Source organism: Colias croceus, chromosome 8, assembly GCF_905220415.1.
Source record: "Colias croceus chromosome 8, ilColCroc2.1".
Lineage (NCBI taxonomy): Eukaryota > Metazoa > Arthropoda > Insecta > Lepidoptera > Pieridae > Colias > Colias croceus.
The window spans coordinates 670,209-691,914 of record NC_059544.1 but is presented as its reverse complement, the minus strand read 5'-3'; the positions used below and the strand labels follow the sequence as shown (position 1 = coordinate 691,914).

The 21,706-nt window shown below is 34.1% G+C and overlaps 2 protein-coding genes across 2 annotated transcripts; one reads left to right on the top strand and one right to left on the bottom strand.

The window, feature by feature from the left end:
- Nucleotides 1–1,493: 1,493 nt before the first annotated feature.
- On the top strand, nucleotides 1,494–13,050 carry LOC123694061 (actin cytoskeleton-regulatory complex protein PAN1-like). Its single transcript, XM_045639361.1, has 7 exons — nucleotides 1,494–1,555; nucleotides 7,222–7,346; nucleotides 8,903–9,026; nucleotides 9,429–9,557; nucleotides 10,156–10,371; nucleotides 11,731–11,874; nucleotides 12,813–13,050. Exons 1-7 carry the CDS (start codon nucleotides 1,535–1,537, stop codon nucleotides 12,984–12,986), a joined length of 933 nt encoding a protein of 310 aa, XP_045495317.1. The 5' UTR covers nucleotides 1,494–1,534; the 3' UTR covers nucleotides 12,987–13,050.
- A 3,328-nt stretch (nucleotides 13,051–16,378) lies between these two features.
- LOC123693778 lies at nucleotides 16,379–18,372 on the bottom strand. The gene has a single exon (XM_045638990.1). The coding sequence runs from the start codon at nucleotides 18,334–18,336 to the stop codon at nucleotides 16,426–16,428; it is 1,911 nt and encodes a 636-aa protein (XP_045494946.1). The 5' UTR covers nucleotides 18,337–18,372; the 3' UTR covers nucleotides 16,379–16,425.
- Between the last annotated feature and the right edge of the window lie 3,334 nt (nucleotides 18,373–21,706).

Below are 21,706 nucleotides of genomic sequence, written 5' to 3'. Positions count from 1 at the left end.
TATATATATATTTTAGTTCGATGCTCGGTCGAATCAAGTAAATTTTCGAAATTCTTTGAATGCAGTTTTATTTCTTTTTGAAGTAAAATTTTTTTTGGCGCGATGGAGAAAAATGATGAGAGTGAATTTTTACGATGCGCGCGCACACCGACACCTAAATTTAACAGCATGAAGTTAGGTAGTTCTAGGTGGTATGAAAGTTGATAACTTTGTTCAATTTGTATATTCTAGTATTTTTTCCATACGCCAAAGAAGTATACACACTTTTTTTTTCTTTTTACAAATAAACGAATGTCTCGTTTCGGCAAAATTTGTATTTCAAGTACTTTCTCTCGAGGGCCTATCGAAAATTACCACTGTAAACAACCTTATAATATACCTTTTATAAAGAGGAGAATGCACGAGTGACAACCCTAACGTGACTTATATGCTGCAATTAAATTTCTTCTTCACCATATTAGGCACTTCTCCGTGACATTTAATACCATAAATGTAGACGAGCTCCAGTATTTTAGACTCGAACTTTTATGTGCTTTTATTACACGGTATTTTAAAGATTAATCGATATTCAGAATAAAATTGATCTGTGTGTTTTTTTTGTCAAAATAACAGCTATATACTTAGGAAATATAAAGGATATCTATAAGAAAGCAATAATTAACACAAACAGGTAAACCGATTTTAATGCGACTTCCACTCAGAAGTAGACTAAGTATAAACTACTGTTCTATTAAGTAACTATACTGCTCTACATAGAGTAGAAGAGTCTGTAAATGGATGATTCCGAAGATAGATATTAAAATAATTCTAAACATAGATTCTCTATTGCACATAATATTAAACAAAACTAAAAATATGAGCAGTTTGTTAGTTTTTGCAATTGTTTCATTTTCATTGTATTCTATTAGACTTAAGTTTGATCTGAAATAAAAGGCTATCTTATCTTATCTTATCCTAAAAGTATGAACTAACTTACTGAAGAGGAAATATATTTTTGGTAAGATTGTGAGGATTTAACTCAAAAACTACTCGAATTATAAATAAAATATTTATAAAATCCTTCTACCATTAGTCCTTCTTCATCTTTGCCGAGTAATATACTTAGGCTATTTTATTCCGGCATAACCCGTGTGAAGCCGGGGCAAATTTCTACTGCATGTATTACATATAATTATATTGAACTAGCTAAATCCTAATAAATTATATACTAAAACTTCTATCTTCAATCTTCTTCGTCTTGAATCATTCTATCTATTAAAAAAACCGCATCAAAATCCCTTGCGTAATTTTAAAGATTTAAGCATACAAAGGGACGTAGGGACAGAGAAAGCGGCTTTGTTTTATACTGCGTAAAAAACTAAAGGAAAACTTCCTAAAAAATATGAACCTTTTTTATTTTAATTAAAAGACTGTGAAATATCATCTCTGCCACATTTTGGTCAAAGGGTTCGACATCCCCTTGTAAAGCCGAATCGAGTGAAAGGTAAAGATATAAAAGTAAGGTGCACGCGCGCAGCGCCTCCGACTTGACGAAATGGCGGTGGTAGTACGACTGGTATGTGCTTTTTTATCTGTATTTATAAAAAAGTTATTTAAAAAAGTTCTAGTTTAAATTTTTAAGAAAAAAAAAATTGGCGGCAAAATTTTGACAGATGACAATTCTTTTTTTTTAGTTGTGTTGTTGACATGATAAATTAAAGTTATTTTAACGCGAATTATACAAAATAATTATTTTAATTAGGTACCTATATATTTATTTCATTTTAATAAAATATATTTGTACATATTTTCACATTTTAATAGTTTTTTAACTTCATCTGCATTATTTATAACCATATTTTGTATTATTTATTATGTTATATTGGTGCTTATATTTTTGCTAAGTCAAAATGTAACAATTTGTGTTGTGTCCTAAGTGATAAGTGTTATCAGTGATTCGGACTTGACCAACTGCGCGTTAAAGTGAAGTGTAGTGTTTTACTATCTTTAAAAGGACTTATGTTTCTGAAAATTGGAAGAGATAAAGTGTTAATTTGATAAAAGTGTAGTTACACAATATTTTAACATAATATAATTTAAGAGTAATAATGTCCCCGGTAGCATATTAATTAACGTAGGTACTTTCATTAATTATTGATTAATTTAACGACAGTTAAGTTTAATTTTAAAGTAACCAGAAGCTGTAAAACCAACCATTAATTGTTTTAAATCATTATTTGATTAATGTCGTTTTCTATTCAATGAATATATCGGATTTTTGATGTTACGGTTGGTAACAGATAGCAGACGTGTGACGAGGCGACATATTGTATATTTTGCATCGTACTTAATAGATAAATACATCTATTACAAAGCAACTCATACAATACAAAATTCATAATTTGACATCATTTCATAATAATATGTAGGTACTAATTAAAAATTCGTGACTTTTCTCAAGCCCTCATTTTTATTTAACGCGTAATATAAAACATATACTTCCAATTTTTGTTTTTAATACATTTTATTGTTACTTTTTCTTCAAGATGTATATCACCAGTCGATATCATCTCATTTCCTTTATCCTAAATCATCAAAGCTATATTCATAACAATTATTTTATTAACCGACTTCAAAAAAAAGGAGGAGGTTATCAATTCGGCCGGTATATTTTTTTTTTTTTTTTTTTTTTTTATGTATGTACACCGATTACTCCGAGGTTTCTGAACCGATTTACGTGATTCTTTTTTTGTTCGATGCGGGATGGTGTCGAATTGGTCCCATAAAAATTTTATTCGGCTAGGCCTAGTAGTTTTTATTTTATGAGCATTTTTGTCTGTACTCGATGACTTAATTTCAATGTAGCAAGTAACTTTGATTCACTTCCCGATAACCGATTGAGCTGAAATTTTGTATACGAATGTAAATTGGATAGCGATGAAACATTATCATGACATGGAGCTGATCTGATGATGGAATCGGAAGGTGGCCATAGGAACTCAGTAATATATTGACTCAACTTTATCGAGTTTGGGCTCGTTTGATTCGTGTTGAAAAATACACTAAAAAGTATTAAATAAAAATAACTGCGTTAAAAACAACCGACTTCAAAAACGGAAAAGTAAGAAATAAAAAAGATTTGATATTATTAATTACTACATATTATTTTTATGTGCTATTTATTAAATAGGTTTGAAGTCGGTGCCAAACACTAAGCACTTAGTATTAAGCCCATGCACCGACATCAAACCTTTTTAGTAAATAGCACATAAAAATAATATGTAGTAATTAATAATATCAAATCTTTTTTATTTCTTACTTTTCCGTTTTTGAAGTCGGTTGTTTTTAACGCAGTTATTTTTATTCCACTTAGAAATTATGCATAGAATTTTATAATCTAACGGTTTCATGCAATAATGACCTATTTATTACATCATCTTACATGAACGAAGATAAAATTATATTAATCAGGGCTGTCATACCACGGACTATCCTATTTGATCAACCATTGCAACAAGTTTTAAATGTGTGTTTTAAGGGATGTCTCTAATTTATTTGGGAAAGCTATGAAATTAGAAATACTTGTATATAAATCCAAATCTTTAAAATAAAACGGTCAAACATTCTAAACTTATGTAAATGGAATCCCGTTTTTTCCCTTTTCGGTACATAACCCTAAAATCGTTTACAAAACCGATAGCATACTGATAGCATACAATGAAACGAAAACTATTTTTATTGCCCTAAATTATAGTTAGCCTAAAAATAAATCATAGATTATAGAATGCAGTATTTATGAATATACAGCACAGATTATACTCGTATTATTTATGGATAGAAACACAGACAAAGCCGCGAATTGCAAATAGAGAAACAAAAGTATGAAATAGTAAATGTATTGCAAGAGTGACCTTCTACGCAATAGGCCCACCTTGTTAGTTATTCGTTCCGGACTATTTACCTAATGTACTTTACTCAATTCCGATATAAGTATTTCCACTCTGTGTCAAACCCTACGTTCATTTTGATGACTGAAGAGGCTATCCAATTTGGTAGCATTTTCTTGATGACCTTTCACACTTACCAGACTTGTAAAGAAGGCTCTATAAAGTTTTTTTTTATTTAATCTTAACTATATATCAACATAAGGTTAGGATACATTACATATATTTACATATATTACATATATTCTGTTTGATTTTAATCTTACAAATCTTTAATTTTCACATAAGCCTACAGACATTTTAATTTTTATGTATTTTTACATTTTAAAGAATTCTTTAGCGCTACTAAAATCCATAGAGCCCTATCTATTCTACAATAAAAACATAAACTTGCAATAATAATTACTGCGTTTTTGTGCTATCGCTACATAGTTCTACATTTAATTGCTGCCAGTAGATACACAAAGTGTTGCAATAATAATAATAACCTCTTTTTTTTGCCATCGCTACATAGTTCTAGTACTACATTTAATTGCTGTCTGTACACAAAGTGAATGTAGCACGTGCTGCACGAGACCGCTTCATTCAATGTCAATTGCTTGTATACTTGTATTTATGAATTGTGTGATAATCGCTTCAATTAAATGGAAACTGTCAATAAGATTGTTGGATTTTGTCCAGTAAATCCATAAAATACTTTAAAAAATGACTAAAAGCAAAAATGTAAGGAAACAGAATTTAGATTTGAATTTTAACAGAATGCGTTACGAAAAATGTTCGTTGAAATCAAACCTCTACATTTTTTTGTATTGAAAAAATACTAATTTTCAATCCTTATAATTTAGTTTAATAGTTTATAAAACATATAACATATTAATAACTCTATAAAATAACTATACAGTCCCGTATCAACGCGACACGAAGATTGATTTTTCAATTAAAATTTATTATCCGTAGAGGCATTCTTGTACATCGTCTTATTTGATTTATTACTTTTAACAAAGTTTCTGTTAAAATCGCAATTATGTTAAAAGTCTATCAAATAGCTTCTCTTTCAACACGTCTGTTCGACACACACGCTCTTATTTTTTACTAGCTGTGCCCCGCGGATTCTTCCGCGTAGCTCCGCCCCTGTTGGTCTTAGCGTGATGATATATGGCCTACAGCCTTCCTTGATAACTGGGCTATCTAACACTGAAATAATTTTTCAAATCGGATCAGTAGTTCCCGAGATTAGCGCCTTCAAATAAACAAACAAACAAACTCTTCAGCTTTATAATATTAGTATAGATACCAAATCCCGGAAAGTTATATCTATCTTACAAACAATTAATAACTTTATGAAACAGCATTACCAAGTGAGCGGTGGTCAAACCGGGCCTGTCCTCTAAACACCGCCCTTTGTGCAAAACTTGTTTCATAAAAATAAGCTACATTTTCTGCTGTCTCATTTACACTTCCTTGAGCACGGAAAATGATTTATTGATCTAGATCGAAACAATTTTTTATGAAAGGATCAGTTTTCCTATATTTAGAAAAATGTTACATCCTATTTGCTTTAACTATGTTATTTTTATGTTTATGTACATGTTTTTATTAAGAATATTATACGTTTAAACATTGGAATTTTCGTATGCATTATTTTAAAATTAATCGGTCATTTTATCATTCCAAAAATTTAAAATCATTCCAAAAATTTAAATGAGAGCAAACTATGCTTGTATCTTTTTTAAATTCTATGGTTAGCATTTGCATTTTATAATATCTAGTGTCTATTAGGTTATACCAGTTAAAATACTGTGGTGTAAACACTATAAAGTATATCTAAGTTATTTTTAAGTAACTAAGTACGAAATTGGCTTATGACCGTTAAAATAACTTTATTACGAAGTACTAACACGTAAAGTAACTCAACCGTGACTAGTTGGATTCCAAGTTGCAAACTTACGTCATCATATAAAAATTCGTGAAATTCCTATATTTCATTCATATATATTTAATTAAAAGTACAATAATCACGCAATATTATTGCGAATTAAACATTTCCACATATTGTTGAAGAAATATGACGAAAATACTGGAGTTTGCTTCATGGATTCCACGAAACGTTTTATGTTAGTACTAGCTTTCCACCCGCGGCTTCACCCGCGTTTTCAAAGAAAAACCCGCATAGTTTCCGTTCCCGTGGGATTTCCGGGATAAAACCTATCCTATGTCCCGGGGTAATAAGTAGCCTATGTCCTTTCTCGGGTATCAAAATATCTCTACACCAACTTTCATGCAAATTGGTTCAGTAGTTAAGGCGTGATTGAGTAACAGACAGACAGAGTTACTTTCGCATTTATAATATTAGTATGAATGGAAACAAAATAGTCCCAAATTACAATTATTCTTTTACAGATTTATATAATATAAAGTTAATTATATAATGCTCAAAACCTTGTTAGTGTAATGAAGCTTTATTAGTAAATAACATTGATCACGGAAATATAACTAGGTATGTCAAATGCATCTGATCTTTACTCCTAATTGATAAAAAATTTCTCTAACGCCCTTAGATTTTGAAGAAAAATTATTGAATTTCATAACCTAGGTCCTAGATTATCATAGAGATACATATTGTTTCCACAATTGTGTTAAACTAATTATTATCCTTAATAATGAATGCAAAAATGTAAAGTTAAAAGTTAAGTTACTCCAATTTCTTGAACCACACGGCATGGCAATAATAATTTTATAAAAATATTAACTTATGTAATAAAATAGTGAGCAAGGTTAAATTTCACTTACGAATTAAGGAAGGTTGGAAACAATGCGTTTGTGAATATTTTCCAAGAAACCTGTAATATTCGCGACACGAATTGCGCCTTATTTGTAATAAAATTATGTATTAGACTACCTATCTACACTAATATTATAAAGAGGAAAACTTTGTTTGTTTGATTGTAATGAATAGGCTCATAAACTACTTGACCGATTTTAAAAATTCTTTCACCATTCGAAAGCTACATTATCCACGAGTAATATAGGATAGGTTTTAAAATTCCACGAGAACGGGAACTATGCGCGTTTTTCTTTGAAACCGCGGGCGGAACCGCCGGTGGAAGGCTAGTTTATTCTATACCACTAAAAACATAATTTTTGGCGACATAGAGTTTCATAATAGGTACAATAAATTTATTGTATAATTAAAATTTAAAACCGTGCCTTTCTTACAGTCTGCCGTAATGTATCGTGTGTTTATTATGTAGTTAATACATTCAATAAAAATATCATTTATATATTATCTGTATTCCAGGTTATATTAGCAATATGCGCGTGCGCAAACGCGCAGTACGCGGAGGAGCGCGCGCCGCGGTACATCGCGACCGAATCGAAAACTGCCCCGCCGCCACCTGTAGCCATCCTTAAACAAATTAATAGGTATTTACCTACATGTCTATAATAAATATTTTTGATTTTGATTCTTGATGTCAAAATAAGTCAAATTATGTAGCGTCTAAAATATAGGTAGAGTTTATATACACACCGGCACAATTAGCGGAACAAAAAAAAAGTGAGACTATGAGATAATAACGCATATATTTGACGAAAATGTAATTAGATACAAAATAACAAGTTGATTAACATCTTTTAACAACGACTTTGAAAAGTCTTCGTTATTTTTTATTGAAAAATAAAGAAATTTGAAATAAGTGAAATTTTTAGATGATTATGAACCATCACAAAAAAATAAAAAAAGTAAGCATTAAATGATTTGACAATAAAATTAAAGCAAAATTAATAACGAGTGTTTCCCCCTCTTGCTCTGATTACGGTTTCCATTCGTCTGGGCTTGCTACAGATTATGTTATCGATGATTTCTTGAGGCAATCGCTCCCACTTCTCAAGTAATTCGTTTCCAAGTTCATTCAGATTGTTGGGGGGTGGCATTCTGGATTTAACCTTTCTTTTTAGCAAGTCCCAGACATGCTTTATCGGATTCATATCGGGGGAATTTGCTGGCCACTGTATCACCGGTATACCTACGTGGCTCAGATATGCCTGTACCGATTGTGCACTATGAGCACGAGCATTATCTTGCATTAGAATAAAGTAGTCACCAATAAATGGGGCAAATGGTACAACATGTTCATCTTAAATGTCTCTGATGTACCTATCTGCTGTCATGGTCCCTCCTGTGACTATCAATAACTCCGTGCGAGCTCTCAAACATATCCCTCCCCAAACCATTATCGAGCCGCCACCATAAGCCACTGTGTGTTCAAAATTAGACTATATTTGGCGTTCTCCTCTGTGTCTCCATATTCGCTGTCTCCCATTGATCTGTTTTAAAAGAACTCTGCACTCATCAGTAAAGAGAACCTGCTGCCATTAGTTCAAATCCCAGACGATGTTCTCGCGTATCGGTTTCTGTTCCGCTAATTGTGCCGGTGTGTGTATAATACGTATTTTGGTAAAAGCTTTCTCATGAACGTACAAATATAGAGAATTGACCATGTTTCAGTCTAAAATGTATATTTCATTATTTTATTAAAATCACAGCAAGGACACAGAATTCCTGGTGCTTCGGCAACGCTTGGTAGATGTCACATACCTAATATCTTAGAACTTAAATAAATAAATAATTTATTTACACCATTATGTGTTACAAAAATTTAATGACCCAGGTTTCTAATATAGTTAAGTATAAACTGTTTTTCACTTACTATCTTCTTCTTCTCGATATTTAATAGATAACTATTTAATGTTACAACATTCTAATCCAATTAAGCTTAAAACAATTTGTCTTCTTAAGATACATTGCATAAAAGATTACAACTTTAGTAGTAGAAATCATGAATCATCATATTAATAAAACCAGTAAAGATGTAACTGTACCGTCAGCTATTTCAACATCATTTTTATCATCACATCTTCAATCTAAAAATACAATACCAATTTGTGGTTAAAACTAAAGAAAACTAATTCAATTTCAGGCACAATGAGGATGGTTCGTACACATACGGCTATGAAGGTGGTGATGGATCCTTCAAAATCGAGACCAAGTCGCCCAGTGGAGAGGTGAAGGGGAAATATGGTTACAAAGATGATACTGGAAAGGTGAGATGTACTTAATTCTTATAGAATTATAATTTTATCCTGTGCGGGAAAATAAGCTTACTTTTCGGCTATGAACTAATGAAAAAACACAGGAAAAAAATTGAAATTATAAAGAGTAGATACAGGTTGGAAGTAGACAAATGGCCATTTATTCAGTTCGTGTTTGTAATATTTTTGTTATCTTTAAAGATCTTTGATCTTTTTCTTTCAATCATATCCAACAGAACATTTTGAATTATTATAAGCCTATCAGGTTCTTCCATACAACAACAAAACTAATTAATTATACGATGGAATAGGGTTATTTTTATCGTCATGTCACATATACTAGTATAAAAAAACTCGATATTGTTTCGTTCATCGTTCTCACTTCTCATGTAGGTATCTTATTTCTAATTACAGCTACGAGTGGTCGAGTACGGAGCGAACAAGTACGGTTTCCAGCCAGCCGGCGAGGGGATCACAGTCGCGCCCCCCACTCTGGTCGACGAGTCCACCAGGGATGAAGGCTTGAGGCCTAGCAAGAACCAGGTATGAATATACCTAGAATTATATAATTGGGTTAATAGTTTATCATCACATAAATTAAACCCAAATTTTACGGGTTCAGTTTATGTGACGATTGTTTGATTGTATTTCAAAGATTTCCAATTGCCACTATAGTAAAAAATTTAATACGTTAGTAAATAGTTAATAATAATATCAGTCGATAAAAAAATACAAGTTTTTTTATCAACCGACTTCAAAAAAAGGAGGAGGTTATCAATTCGGCCGGGTTGTTTTTTTTATGTATGTACACCTATTACTCCGAGGTTTCTGAACCGATTTACGTGATTCTTTTTTTGTTCGATGCGGGATGGTGTCGAATTGGTCCCATAAAAATTTTATTCGGATAGGCCCAGTAGTTTTTATTTTATGAGCATTTTTGTCTGTATTTGTAAATGTTGCAAGTGCAAGTTTGAAGTCGGTTGTTTTTAACGCAGTTATCACTTGTTTTGAATTTACAAACATTAATTAGGTATTCATTAATTGTATGATCCAGGCTCGAGCTTTCTTTTTCTGTAATAAATTTTGCATCAGGAAGACCTTAGTAACACAAATATTTTTAACATATTTTCATTTACAACAGCAGGGCGGCCGCTCCCAATACCGCGCGCCCGCTCAGTCTATCGACTACGACTACGACGAGCCGGCGCCCCGGCCCGCGCCCCGGCCCGCGCCCCAGCAGTACCGCCCCGCGCCCCAACCCGCGCCCCAACAGTACCGCCCCACTCCCGCGCCCCAGCAGTACACGCCGCCCCAACAGCAGTACAGGCCGCAGCAGTCCGCGCCTGCGCCACCTAAGGTAAAGTTAACACGAACTCGATCTCATGCGCAAACTCAAATACAAATATAATCTGAGAATCCAACATAAATTCAAATAATTAGCAAAATTAACACATTTCTTTTACAAGCGATTGTTTTCCTATTCTACGTCTAGGAAGATTAACTTGTGGACACATTGCTATAGACTTTTGTAACAGAAGTTACGGGCGATGCCTACTAGTAAAGGGCAGGGACAAGGAATTATTTTTACGTATTATTAGCATTTAATGAGTCCTCAATTTTTTTAAATAAAATTGGCATAGCGATATGCTATGTGATTTTAAATCAATGATCCTTCCTTCATTTTACACATTGCACATCAATAGGATAGCGATGTTTTATTGATTTAAAACAGCTTCAAAAGCTTTCCGCCGGTGGCTACGACCCCGTAGCAAGGAAATTCCCATGGGAATGTTTTACCGCGGTAAAAGGCTTATAATAAAGACCTCACTCTCTACCTTCCTGACCATTGATAGACAAAAATCGTAAAATAGAACCATTACATTCGCATTTATAATTAGTAAGGATTGGCAATAGATTGTCATGATCGTCTCAATACCTTTGCTCTTCTACAACTTTACAATTTGCTTCTTTACATTGATTGAGCATTTCAATTAAGAGTAGATTAGGAAGTGACAAATTTAAGCTCAATAAGATGAAACAAACAAAAATTATACCAACGACAAATCGAAAAGCTTAGAATCAACTTGTTACAAGCTTACTAGACGCTCCTCCCGACTTCCGGGCGGCTGACTCGGCAAAAACTAAATAAAATACAGCCTTATCAGGAAAATGTGGCTTTCTGCAGGCTAGTGAAATAATTTTCCAGTTTTTCGCAAAAAAATCTCTTCAGCAGAGTTTGTTAAAAACATCTAACAATATAAAGAATAGAAAAAATTCGATCACGAGGCGGGACTCGAATCCGCATCCTTTCACGCCAATCCGGGGCGGATGCTTGACCAATTCAGCCACCCGTGACCCGCCAGAGCGATCGAATTTATTCAATTATCGAATTATACAAAGTATTTGAATGCCATCCATACTAATACTAATTATATACTAATTTAATATTATAAATGCGAAGGTAACTCTGTCTGTCTGTCTGTTACTCAATCACGCCTAAACTACTGAAACAATTTGCATGAAATTTGGTATGGAGATATTTTGATACCCGAGAAAGGACATAGGCTACTCTTTACCCCGGGAAATAGGTTTTATCCCGGAAATCCCACGGGAACGGGAACTATGCGGGTTTTTCTTTGACTGCGCGGGCGGAGCTGCGGGTGGAAAGCTAGTAAAACCATAAATATCAAATTCAACATCTAACAAATACTTCCAGCCGCAGTTCTTCGCGGGAGCAGCCCCCGCGCCGGCGGAGGACCTGTTCAGCCCCGCGCCGGCCGCGCGCCCGCAGCAGTACCGCCCCAAGCAGGACTTCAGGCCCGCGCCCCAGCCGCAGCAGTTCGCGCAGAGACACACAGAGGTAGTTACATTTGTTTAATATTTATATGGATGAGACAATGACCTATTATACCTACTAGTAGACGCGGCATACGCCAACATCATTGCACTAAAAAACAGCGTAATTAATACATACCTACTTACTAACGCATTATCACTAATACAGTTGTTCTCTCTTTCACTCTCACGCACGAGACATAATACATGTCTCACTCATGTACTTCGTAATAACAACTGCCGATTAAAATATAAAAAGAACGTCCAGCCACGACGCTGAATGGTGCGTGACTAAATGAAACTCGGGCACTTAGCTGAGTTTTTTCTTGCCAAAATAGAGAGCGGGTAACGTATCTAGCTTTTTTATATATCATAGGGATGAGATGTTACGATTTCACTAAAAAACTGTTTGACCTATTTGGCTATTTGTACCTTTTACTACTGAAAATATCAAGTCTTGTGTCTGTTTTGTGTAGGAAATTCCATAAAATTTACAATTTGAAATCAGTATAGCATTTATTTTCTATAATTTGTCATTCAACTAACATAAATAATTAGATATTTGTATCGTTTGATTTATTATAATTTAAGTCTTCTTATGATTCAAAACTCATTTTTATACAATATGTAAACTTTTACAAGTTTTCATGAACAGTAGTTATTTATTTTGCCACCTATCTACACCACTACACTATTCCTATTGGCATTTTCATCATGTGATTGATGTGTATGTTCTTAGTTACTATTACTACCTATGTATTAACAACTTTGGTGAGACCTACGTCCAACAGTTGACGAAAAAATGAAAATGAAAATATATTTATTTCTCATACACACAGTTTTCATATACAGAAAATGGATGAGTCCTCCTAGTAAGTTTACAAAACCTGTGTCAAGAGGACCCTGTGACGAACATTTTTGAAAGAACTGCTTAGATTAATTTTTCTAATTCTTAATATCCAGGTGGACTTCAACCAGGATTTCGCCCCCTCTGCGCCGCAGCCCCGTTTCCCCCCCAACCAGTTCCCCCCACAGAGAAACCAACCCTACTCCATGTTAGACGAACTGCTCAAGGAATACGCGCTCCCGAAGGGGGGCGCAGCCGCCGTACACGACATCACGTTTGGATCCTATTAGTTTAAACAAATTTGTAAATAATTAGTGTTTTGTATTTGTAATTAAATGAATATTTAGTTCCCAATGTGTTGTTTTATTTTAATGATAGGTATACACTATGCAAGATAAAGTAGGTCTGAATAATATTCAATTTATTAAAGAATTCTTGATAAATAATGGAGATATAGATATTAATGTGATATTAATCAATACTTGACTATTATTAAAGCACAGATTAAAGTATAAATCTTAAGAGCTGAATAGTTATGGTAACAAAAATTATAAAAACATGTTTAATGAAAAAAAAAGACTTCATTCAAACATCCTTATGAATCGTTTCAATCGTTATTTGTTTTTCATGAAGGCTAAAAACGACACTTTTGCTTCAAATTATCATAACTGAAGCCTAAATCAAAAGATTAAACTGTTTTTCTTTTATATGAATTATTATCATTATCCGTATAGTGTAGTATATAATCTACATGTAAAGTATAGTGTAATATAATCGTAGCACACTCGTAGCACATCTCCTTGTTACACTTAACTCATGATGTTTGATGTAAAAATTTTGGATATTTCCCGTTTTACTTTTAAAAAGTTATAATTGTCATTTTACTCATTAGGTAAAGGGCTTTCGATATCAGTTTAAAGTTTTTTTATATCTGCCATACTTACGGAATAGTCGCCTGTGCACTTAACGATTACACCCTGTATATTTGACTAGCTGTGCCCCGCCGTTTTACTCACTATGCTCTGCTCCTTGGGGCTTATATCCTTTCTCGCTAAATGGGCTAGATCTATCACTGAAAGAAATTGCCGCAATTCCTGACATAAACGCGTTCCACCATACAAACTAACCCTTCGGATTTGTAATGTAGAGGTACTTTTGTGTAGACACTCCTTAGCACCCAAACTTAGCTTAAAACAAATGCATACTATAATATGATATTACAACAGACAAGCGACATCCATTGTAATATTTAACAAATCCAAAGTCGGAGGCCGTGGGACTCGCTCCCATGGAATCAATGTACTACTAACAATATACCTCTTACTCGACACATATGGTTATTCCCATTGCATTGAGTAATAGTGGATTTAATTCAGTATATTGTGTGTTATTACGTCGGATTATGACCTCGTTAGGATTGACCTGAATAATTAAGTCTCTTAAAGAAAACTGTTTTTGTGGCGCTACAAAATCATCCTGTTTCTTTGGTCTATTCCACTAATTAAACACCCTGAAAACAGGTTAGAGATACAATACAAAAATCCTTCTTCAATATTCAAGGTCAATCAAAAGATTAACAATACTTAAAAATCAACATTAATTACAAACATTATCAATTTGCTACATTTTCCGATTTGCTAAATTAATTAATCTCAAACAAAGCGGGAGATAGCAATTAGCATTTACTTGAAGCTAAAAATGCTCGGAATATTTCGAATTTACATTGCACTAGATCTTAAAACAATTTATAATGTCAGGCGCATTCAATTGGACATAAACTAGTGTAGATTGTATGTTAATATTTAAAATAAAATGTAGACTTTTGCAAGAACCGCCGCCGTGAAGGCTGCCCATTGTCATTGTTTACACATGGACTCAATTTGCTTTATTTGGTGGCACAACTATTCTTTAGTGTAAATAGGTACATAATATGACAAGTTACTGTCCTGTGTTGTAAACAGACAATATACGAAGGTTTTTACAGGAAAATAGGCATTTTAGTGAAGAAGAGCTGTAAGCTGAAGTTTTTAAGGTTTGAACATAATAAAAAGCGTTTAAGATTATTTGGCCAAGAAATCTTTTAAAAAAAAATACATTTCTAGATTTCTCATATTATAATATTATCAGCCTAGATTTGCAGTAAAACATATTTCACCTCCTTCAAGTTTTGTTTTAAAAGAAGCCTAATGAACGCCTCCATTCGATCTATATCTATCTTATAATAACTATATAAAAATGAATCCCAAAATGTGTTGGTAAGCGCATAACTTGAGAACGGCTGAACCGATTTCGTTAATTCTTTTTTTTATTATATTCCTTGAAGTACGAGGATGGTTCTTATGTAGAGAAAACGTAAATATGTAGGTACCACGGGCGAAGCCGGGACGGACTGCTAGTTTCTAATAAATATGAATCCAATTTGTTTTAAGAACTTACTTCGCTTTTTCGGAATTACTAAAAAATTGTATGAGATACATACTACATACTACGAAATTAACTTGTACCAAATAATTCATTTCAAATATGAAATATCTACACTTATCTACACATCTCTAATTTGTCAGAATGAATAAGATGTTTCTTATCGTTGATTTTATCTAATGATAGTGCAAGAGTCGAAGAAGATAAAAATAATTAAAAACTATTGTTACTTTTAATTAAACATGCAATGTACTTAAATACTTGATTAGTATGAGAGTAACTTTATAAAAGTTTTCTGAATATTTAAACATTGTTTGTTGTCTATGTATTATGATGTGTAGGTAAATCTGTATTGTCATAAATAACTGTGCTTGTGTTAGTTTCTCCACATAGCTATAGAATCTGTGTAAAAAAGATTATTTGTTTATTTATTTTATTAAACATAACTAACGTTTATTCTTAAAAAAATATTTTCAAACATATGACAAGGTGATAAATGTAAGCTCTGCTTCCATAGAATGTTTTTTTGTCGTTTAGTAAATCTATCTAAAGTTGATGTGCCAACATGAAGGCGCAAAAAACATTAATAAATATGACGGATTCACACATTAAAGATCATGCTTACATAATCAATTAAAACATCTTTCCTGCATTCATAAACTGCTCCAGATAATATAACATGCCGACCGTGGGAGTGTTAAGTATATCGAAATATGATGTACTACAATAAAACAATAGATGAGCTTGCATGTATGTAACCTATGGGTTATGAAATATGTCTAGACTAGCAAGTCTAGAGCGGTAAAAACTACATTAATTCTGGTTGGTTTTTACCGCTCTATAATATATATCTTGATTATAAAAAAATGTTGATATGAAATGCTTAGATGAAATGCATGACGAGTAGGGATGAATAATTGTTTTCTTGATGTATGTGTTAATACTAGTAAATGTTTTGGGTGATAAAGTTGATTTGAATCTCATAAATAAATCTGCAACTTCGTGTTTACTATGTTTCAATTTTGAGAAGCTATTCTGTTAAATATTATTAGAAAATGTTTTGATAACGGTTTCGTTATTATTATGAAATTTCTATGACTTGTTTTTGTAGCAAAAATATTTCTCTATATCTTACATTTCAATATTTTACATATTATTAAAAGAAAATAAGTTTCTAAATGTATGTTAGTGTTGAATATTTGTTTAAGAATGAAATAAAACAGACTCCATTAATAAAAAAGTGTATTAAAAATCCTATGCTAACCTATTTACAAAATATCATCTATTATATTGAGTATTAAATACTTATTACGTTGATTTATTATCTGTGGCACCTTCTTCACCGAGAATTTGAATGTTCCTCACCTGTTTCCTTGGTGCTGCTGTAGTAAGCTCAGTGGCGGGTGCTGGTGTCGGAATATAGTCTGGATTTATCGCTAATATCAACATTTTCAATAACAAAGCCTCTCTCACTTCCACCGGCAAATATTCTGGCTCCTCTATATTATTAGATGCAGAGGCAACAGTATCGTATGGTCTATATCTTCGTCGAGGTACGTAACGTTGACTCTCGTATTGATTCTCGTAATTCTGGTTAGAATAATCTTGCCTGTAGTCGTAGTCGTATCTGTCCTCATCGTAACGCCGTTGGTATTCATCTTGTCTGTACTGTGGCACATAGGGATTCGGCATGAGCTGATCCATCAACGCTTGCAGGCGATTCTGCCGAAGCATCAGAATATGGAGCAAGCGTCTGAAATCCCGCGTGCTAACTGGAGCTGTGATAGAATGCATTTCTTCGTATGGATCGTAACGTTGGACGGGCTGACGATAAGGATTCACGAACCTTGCTTGGTACCCTTGTATTGGAACTCCCCTTTCGTCTACTGGAATGGGGATTAGTCGCACTGGTCTCACCTCGTACGGCACTGTCGCGGGATCGTGAACGGTTGCTTTCTGGGTATTGTCCTTTAGAATGCGCGGCTCCAGTACTTTGTCCTCGTATTCATATTGGAGAAAGGGCCGCGTGTTGCCGATGGGTATTGGTGCTCCTGGGTTGTCACGTAAGTACTGATCAGTGCGGAAATGTACAGTAGCTGGTCTGCGGTATACAGGCTGGTTGTAGAACCTTTCAGGATGATCTCTTGGGTTAATATGAACAACCGGTACTGGATTCGAAGTCACTACGTTGTGTTGATCGTATGATATTCTGCCCGTGTTTGCTTCGATGTTGGTTTCTTGATGTTGTAATGGTATCTCTTGATACTCTTGTTGTATTTTCTGTCTCGCATGTAGCACTGGGTTTATTTGTATTAACCTAGGACGGGCTGTGGTTGTTGTAAATAATGGTCTTATAGTTCCATGAGACAAATGACCTCCATACACGTCGGTGGAGTCATCACCCATCGATTGCTGCAGACTCACCATGTGATGGTTGTGGCTGGTGCTCGATAATTGACGACGTATTCCGTTTGATTTTATTTCTGGTGCCTTTTCTGTCACTTCTTCATACACTGGTTTTAAAGTTGTAGGTGGTTTTGTTGTTGATTTCGGTATCTGATCATCTGAAACTGAAGCTGAAATAGGATTCGATATTTGTGTCACGGGCCTTGCATCTTCTTTTCTATATGCGTGCAATACATTTGTTGTTGACTCTAGGGGTTTTATCTTTTCTGTTGTTGCTTCAACAGTTGGTGGTCTTGTAGATGATACAGGTCTTCTTCTTGGTATCGGTTGTATAACAGTCCCTCTCGTCGTAGCACTACTCCGTGTTGGATACACAATAGTTGCAAGCGGTCTCCTAGTTGTAGACGAAACTGTTTTATTCATTCTCACTACCATCGTTGGCGTAGTAGGAGTTGTTGTCACAGGTATAGGTGTGCTTTCACCATTAGATGTATATGTCACACGTTTGATTTCACCATCATCAGCGATATATCCAAACGTACCTTTAACGTTTCCAAGCACATCCCGACTTTCGATCTTAAACGTTCCATCATTCGCTTCGTAACCAATAGTGTAAGATCCGTCTTCATTCAGGCGGCGAATCTGCTTGACGATCTCAACTTTAGACGGGTCACCAGTTTCGCTGGCCTTGAGAATTTCTTTTGTAGAGTTCGACGGTGGCACAGGTGGTTCGATCTTAGTGTCATTTTTGTTTTCCGCGAGTGGTATAGCAATATTTGTAGTGACGCATGCGAGTAGTATGAGGAGGATCATCTCGGTAGGACGACGGCAGCCACATGACGGCTCTACGGCGTCAGCCGCGAACACTGCTCCCCTATATAAAATATAATGCCCCACTCGTATCCCAAGCGTGCGAACGTCTTACGCAAATAATGCTATTGTTGTCACTACATTATCTAAAGCGGGAAATCTTTTTTCTATGCGGTGCTGTAAGGTCCCAATTGTTTAATTGTCCATTCCGTGCGTACATCGTAAATAGTATTGAAGCATTCTTTTGCGTATTTGAATTCATCATTCATCAGTTGTTAGTTAAATATTATTAGGTGTGCAATGTTCTAATTGCTCGATTGTTTGGGTTTCAGTTCTCACGGTGCGGGTTCAATGCCAGTTTTAATAACTAGCTTTCAGTCCAGGCGATATTAAATTTACCTTTCCTTAGTACTCGAATTAATTCTAGTGCTACTAATTCGAAATGGGTAGCACACAAAGGGCATTAAATGTTATGAGAATTTCCTCAATTTGGAACCCTTTGTGTCTAATTTGCTAGTGCTATAATTTGATTCAGATCTGCACAATAATGAATGCTATAATGTGGGAACTGCAATTTTTCGGATTAAGATACAAGTGAAGCGTTGAACACTAATTTTAAAGAGCCCTCCAAGGAATATTAGACCGTAACAACTCGCATGAAGCGTGTTAAAATATTAAATGGTCCCTCTATTACATATTATAAAGTTGAAAAATAATATTTACATATATGTATTTTGATAATATTACTTCTGCTAATAATATATAATAATAAGATCTATTTAAATAATTTGAATAATACAAAGTCTACTGCAATACTAAGTAGTAAGTACTAACAAATTTTGTATGAAGATTATCCTACCTCGAGACTATAATTATTCTCGAAAAAAGATCAAGTTTATGAATGTTTTCAATGGTCGCCTTCATTTCAAACATTAATAAGCCTTTATTTATGAAAACTTGAAAAATTTGTACGCCATCTAGCGGTAAATCTCAGAACTCAGTATGTTAAATGAACTTATATGGTACACTTGCCTTTCACTTACAACAACTATTTTTATGAATAGCTAGGCTATGAATTGAAAAAAAAATCATAGAGTGCTCTGTAGTCAATACTGAACAAAATCCAGAGCATAATATAATGAGTGTTTCATATAAAATTGAATCAATACTCAACTTATAAGTTGGCATAACCGCAGTTTCACCCCCGTGGTTCCGCTCCTGTTGGTCTAAGCGTAATGATATAGTTTAGCCTATAATAGCCTTCCTCGATGAATGGGCTATCTAACACCGAAATAAATTTTCTAATCGGACAAGTAGTTCCTGAGATTAGCGCGTTCAAACAAACAAACAAACAAACTTCAGCTTTATAATATTAGTATAGATTATGAACCCCACCCATATACATACAATTTGTAAGACCGATCAATTATTGCATTTACCACTGGGATTATATTCCCAATTCTCTTATCAATTACTAAATAATTAATATTCATAATTATAATTTCGAAATGTCCTTTGAGGTTTATTCAGTAATACAGTGAAACTTGGTTAAGTGGGACCTGGATAAGTGAGAAACCTCCATAACTGGAACTCATGCTGAGGCATATACTTTGGCATTGAATTGCCTCTGTTAGTGGGACGAGGTAGACCTCTATAATATCTGGGATTTGTTATTTCGATTTATCATCATAGTTAACTCTATAACTGAGACAGCGAGTAAATTTTATATGCATAAACCTCTGTAACTGAGCTGAACTGTAAATAGAAACTGATAGACTACAGGCCCGTGTTGAAAAAATTATGGGTCATTTGACCCACCAGGTGACCTGACCTATCTAGAACGATATAAGAGCATAAAATAATAAGATTCTGCACTATGACGTCACTTGTAAACTGTCCACCTGAGTGCAGATGAAAATTCGAAAGTTGAGGTAGAGATTTTCTCCCCTTATCTCCATGATTTTTGTATGGCGTTGCGGATTAATTGATTAAAAGTAGTATAGAAATAGTATGACACAGATGCCGTACAAAATCAAATGACCAAATTTACCCCGGCAACTGTCGAAAAATAAAAATAAATTCCGACTTTGTGGACCACCATTTTTGTATCAATGTGTATATCTGAGACATTGGGTAAGTGGAATACCTCTTTGTGAAATTCCCGCAGACGATTGACGAAGACATTGCAGGTCCCTTGATTTTCGTTCACATTGCAGGTCCCTTGACTTTCGCTCATAGGTACCTGAGGTAGAAGGCACTAGCTATAATATTTCTCAATGCTAACTAAAAACTTCGTATTGATCTATATTTATACGGACACTAGCTATGCGCAGCGGTTTTACCCTCAATGCTCCGCTTCTATTGGTCTTGGCGTACAGCCTTCTCCTATAAATGGACTATTTCACTGAAAGAATTTTTCAAATCGTTACAGTAGTTTCTGATATTAGCGTGTCCAACTAACAAATATTGTGCTTTTTTATGCCATATTTAGTAATAGACATGGTGGGTTACCTGATGCTAGGCGCTACAACTACGGCCCATTTTTTGTGTTTGTATCTCTATAAATTTGTCTGTCATTCATACAATCAAGCAGAAAACACAAACTTGCCCAGTTTCTCTACAATTGTCTAAATTATTTCTCTTATAGAGTTTAGACTATCATACAATACAAGTTAAAAAAAAACTCCTGTCAGTACATATCGACTATAGGAAGCAAGATTTCACATACTTGCAATTCTTCGCATATTACCATCATGGTACAGACCCAATACTTGTGCTCAAGGTAAGCAGCTCCACGGGATGTCACTTATGGGATGCAGGAAATAAACCGGTAAAATTATGAAAGCATAATTGCTATGTACTTTGTAATGAAGATGTTTATTGTCCAATTTAACAGAATTGTCTCGTCATTATAGATTTTTGTTCGGATGTTGTTCTTGGTGTCGTTAAATATTATTAAGCATGTCATTTTCAATTTTGGAATTTAAATTTGTTGGAATAAGAGTACATTTATATTGGCAACACTGTATAGTATTCTCTGTGGTTTTCGCGTGGGCAAGATGGCTGATGCCGGCTAGCAATGTTAAATATGTAAAACTGTAAACTGTTCTTTTATCTAATAAAGTCAAGTGAAGTTATAAGTTATAACATGGTGTTTAATTCTCAATATAAATTAACATGGTAGCAGAGCGTGGTTCAAAAATTTCGAAAATAACTATAAAGAGAACTACAGAAAGTAAGAAGAATTTTAAAACGAATACGAACAAGAACAAAGGAAAAAAATGGCGACCAAAAGTAATGATATCAATATTCCAATTTTCGACGGTACGGAATACAGTAATTGGAAAATACGAATATTAAAATTTCTACAGTT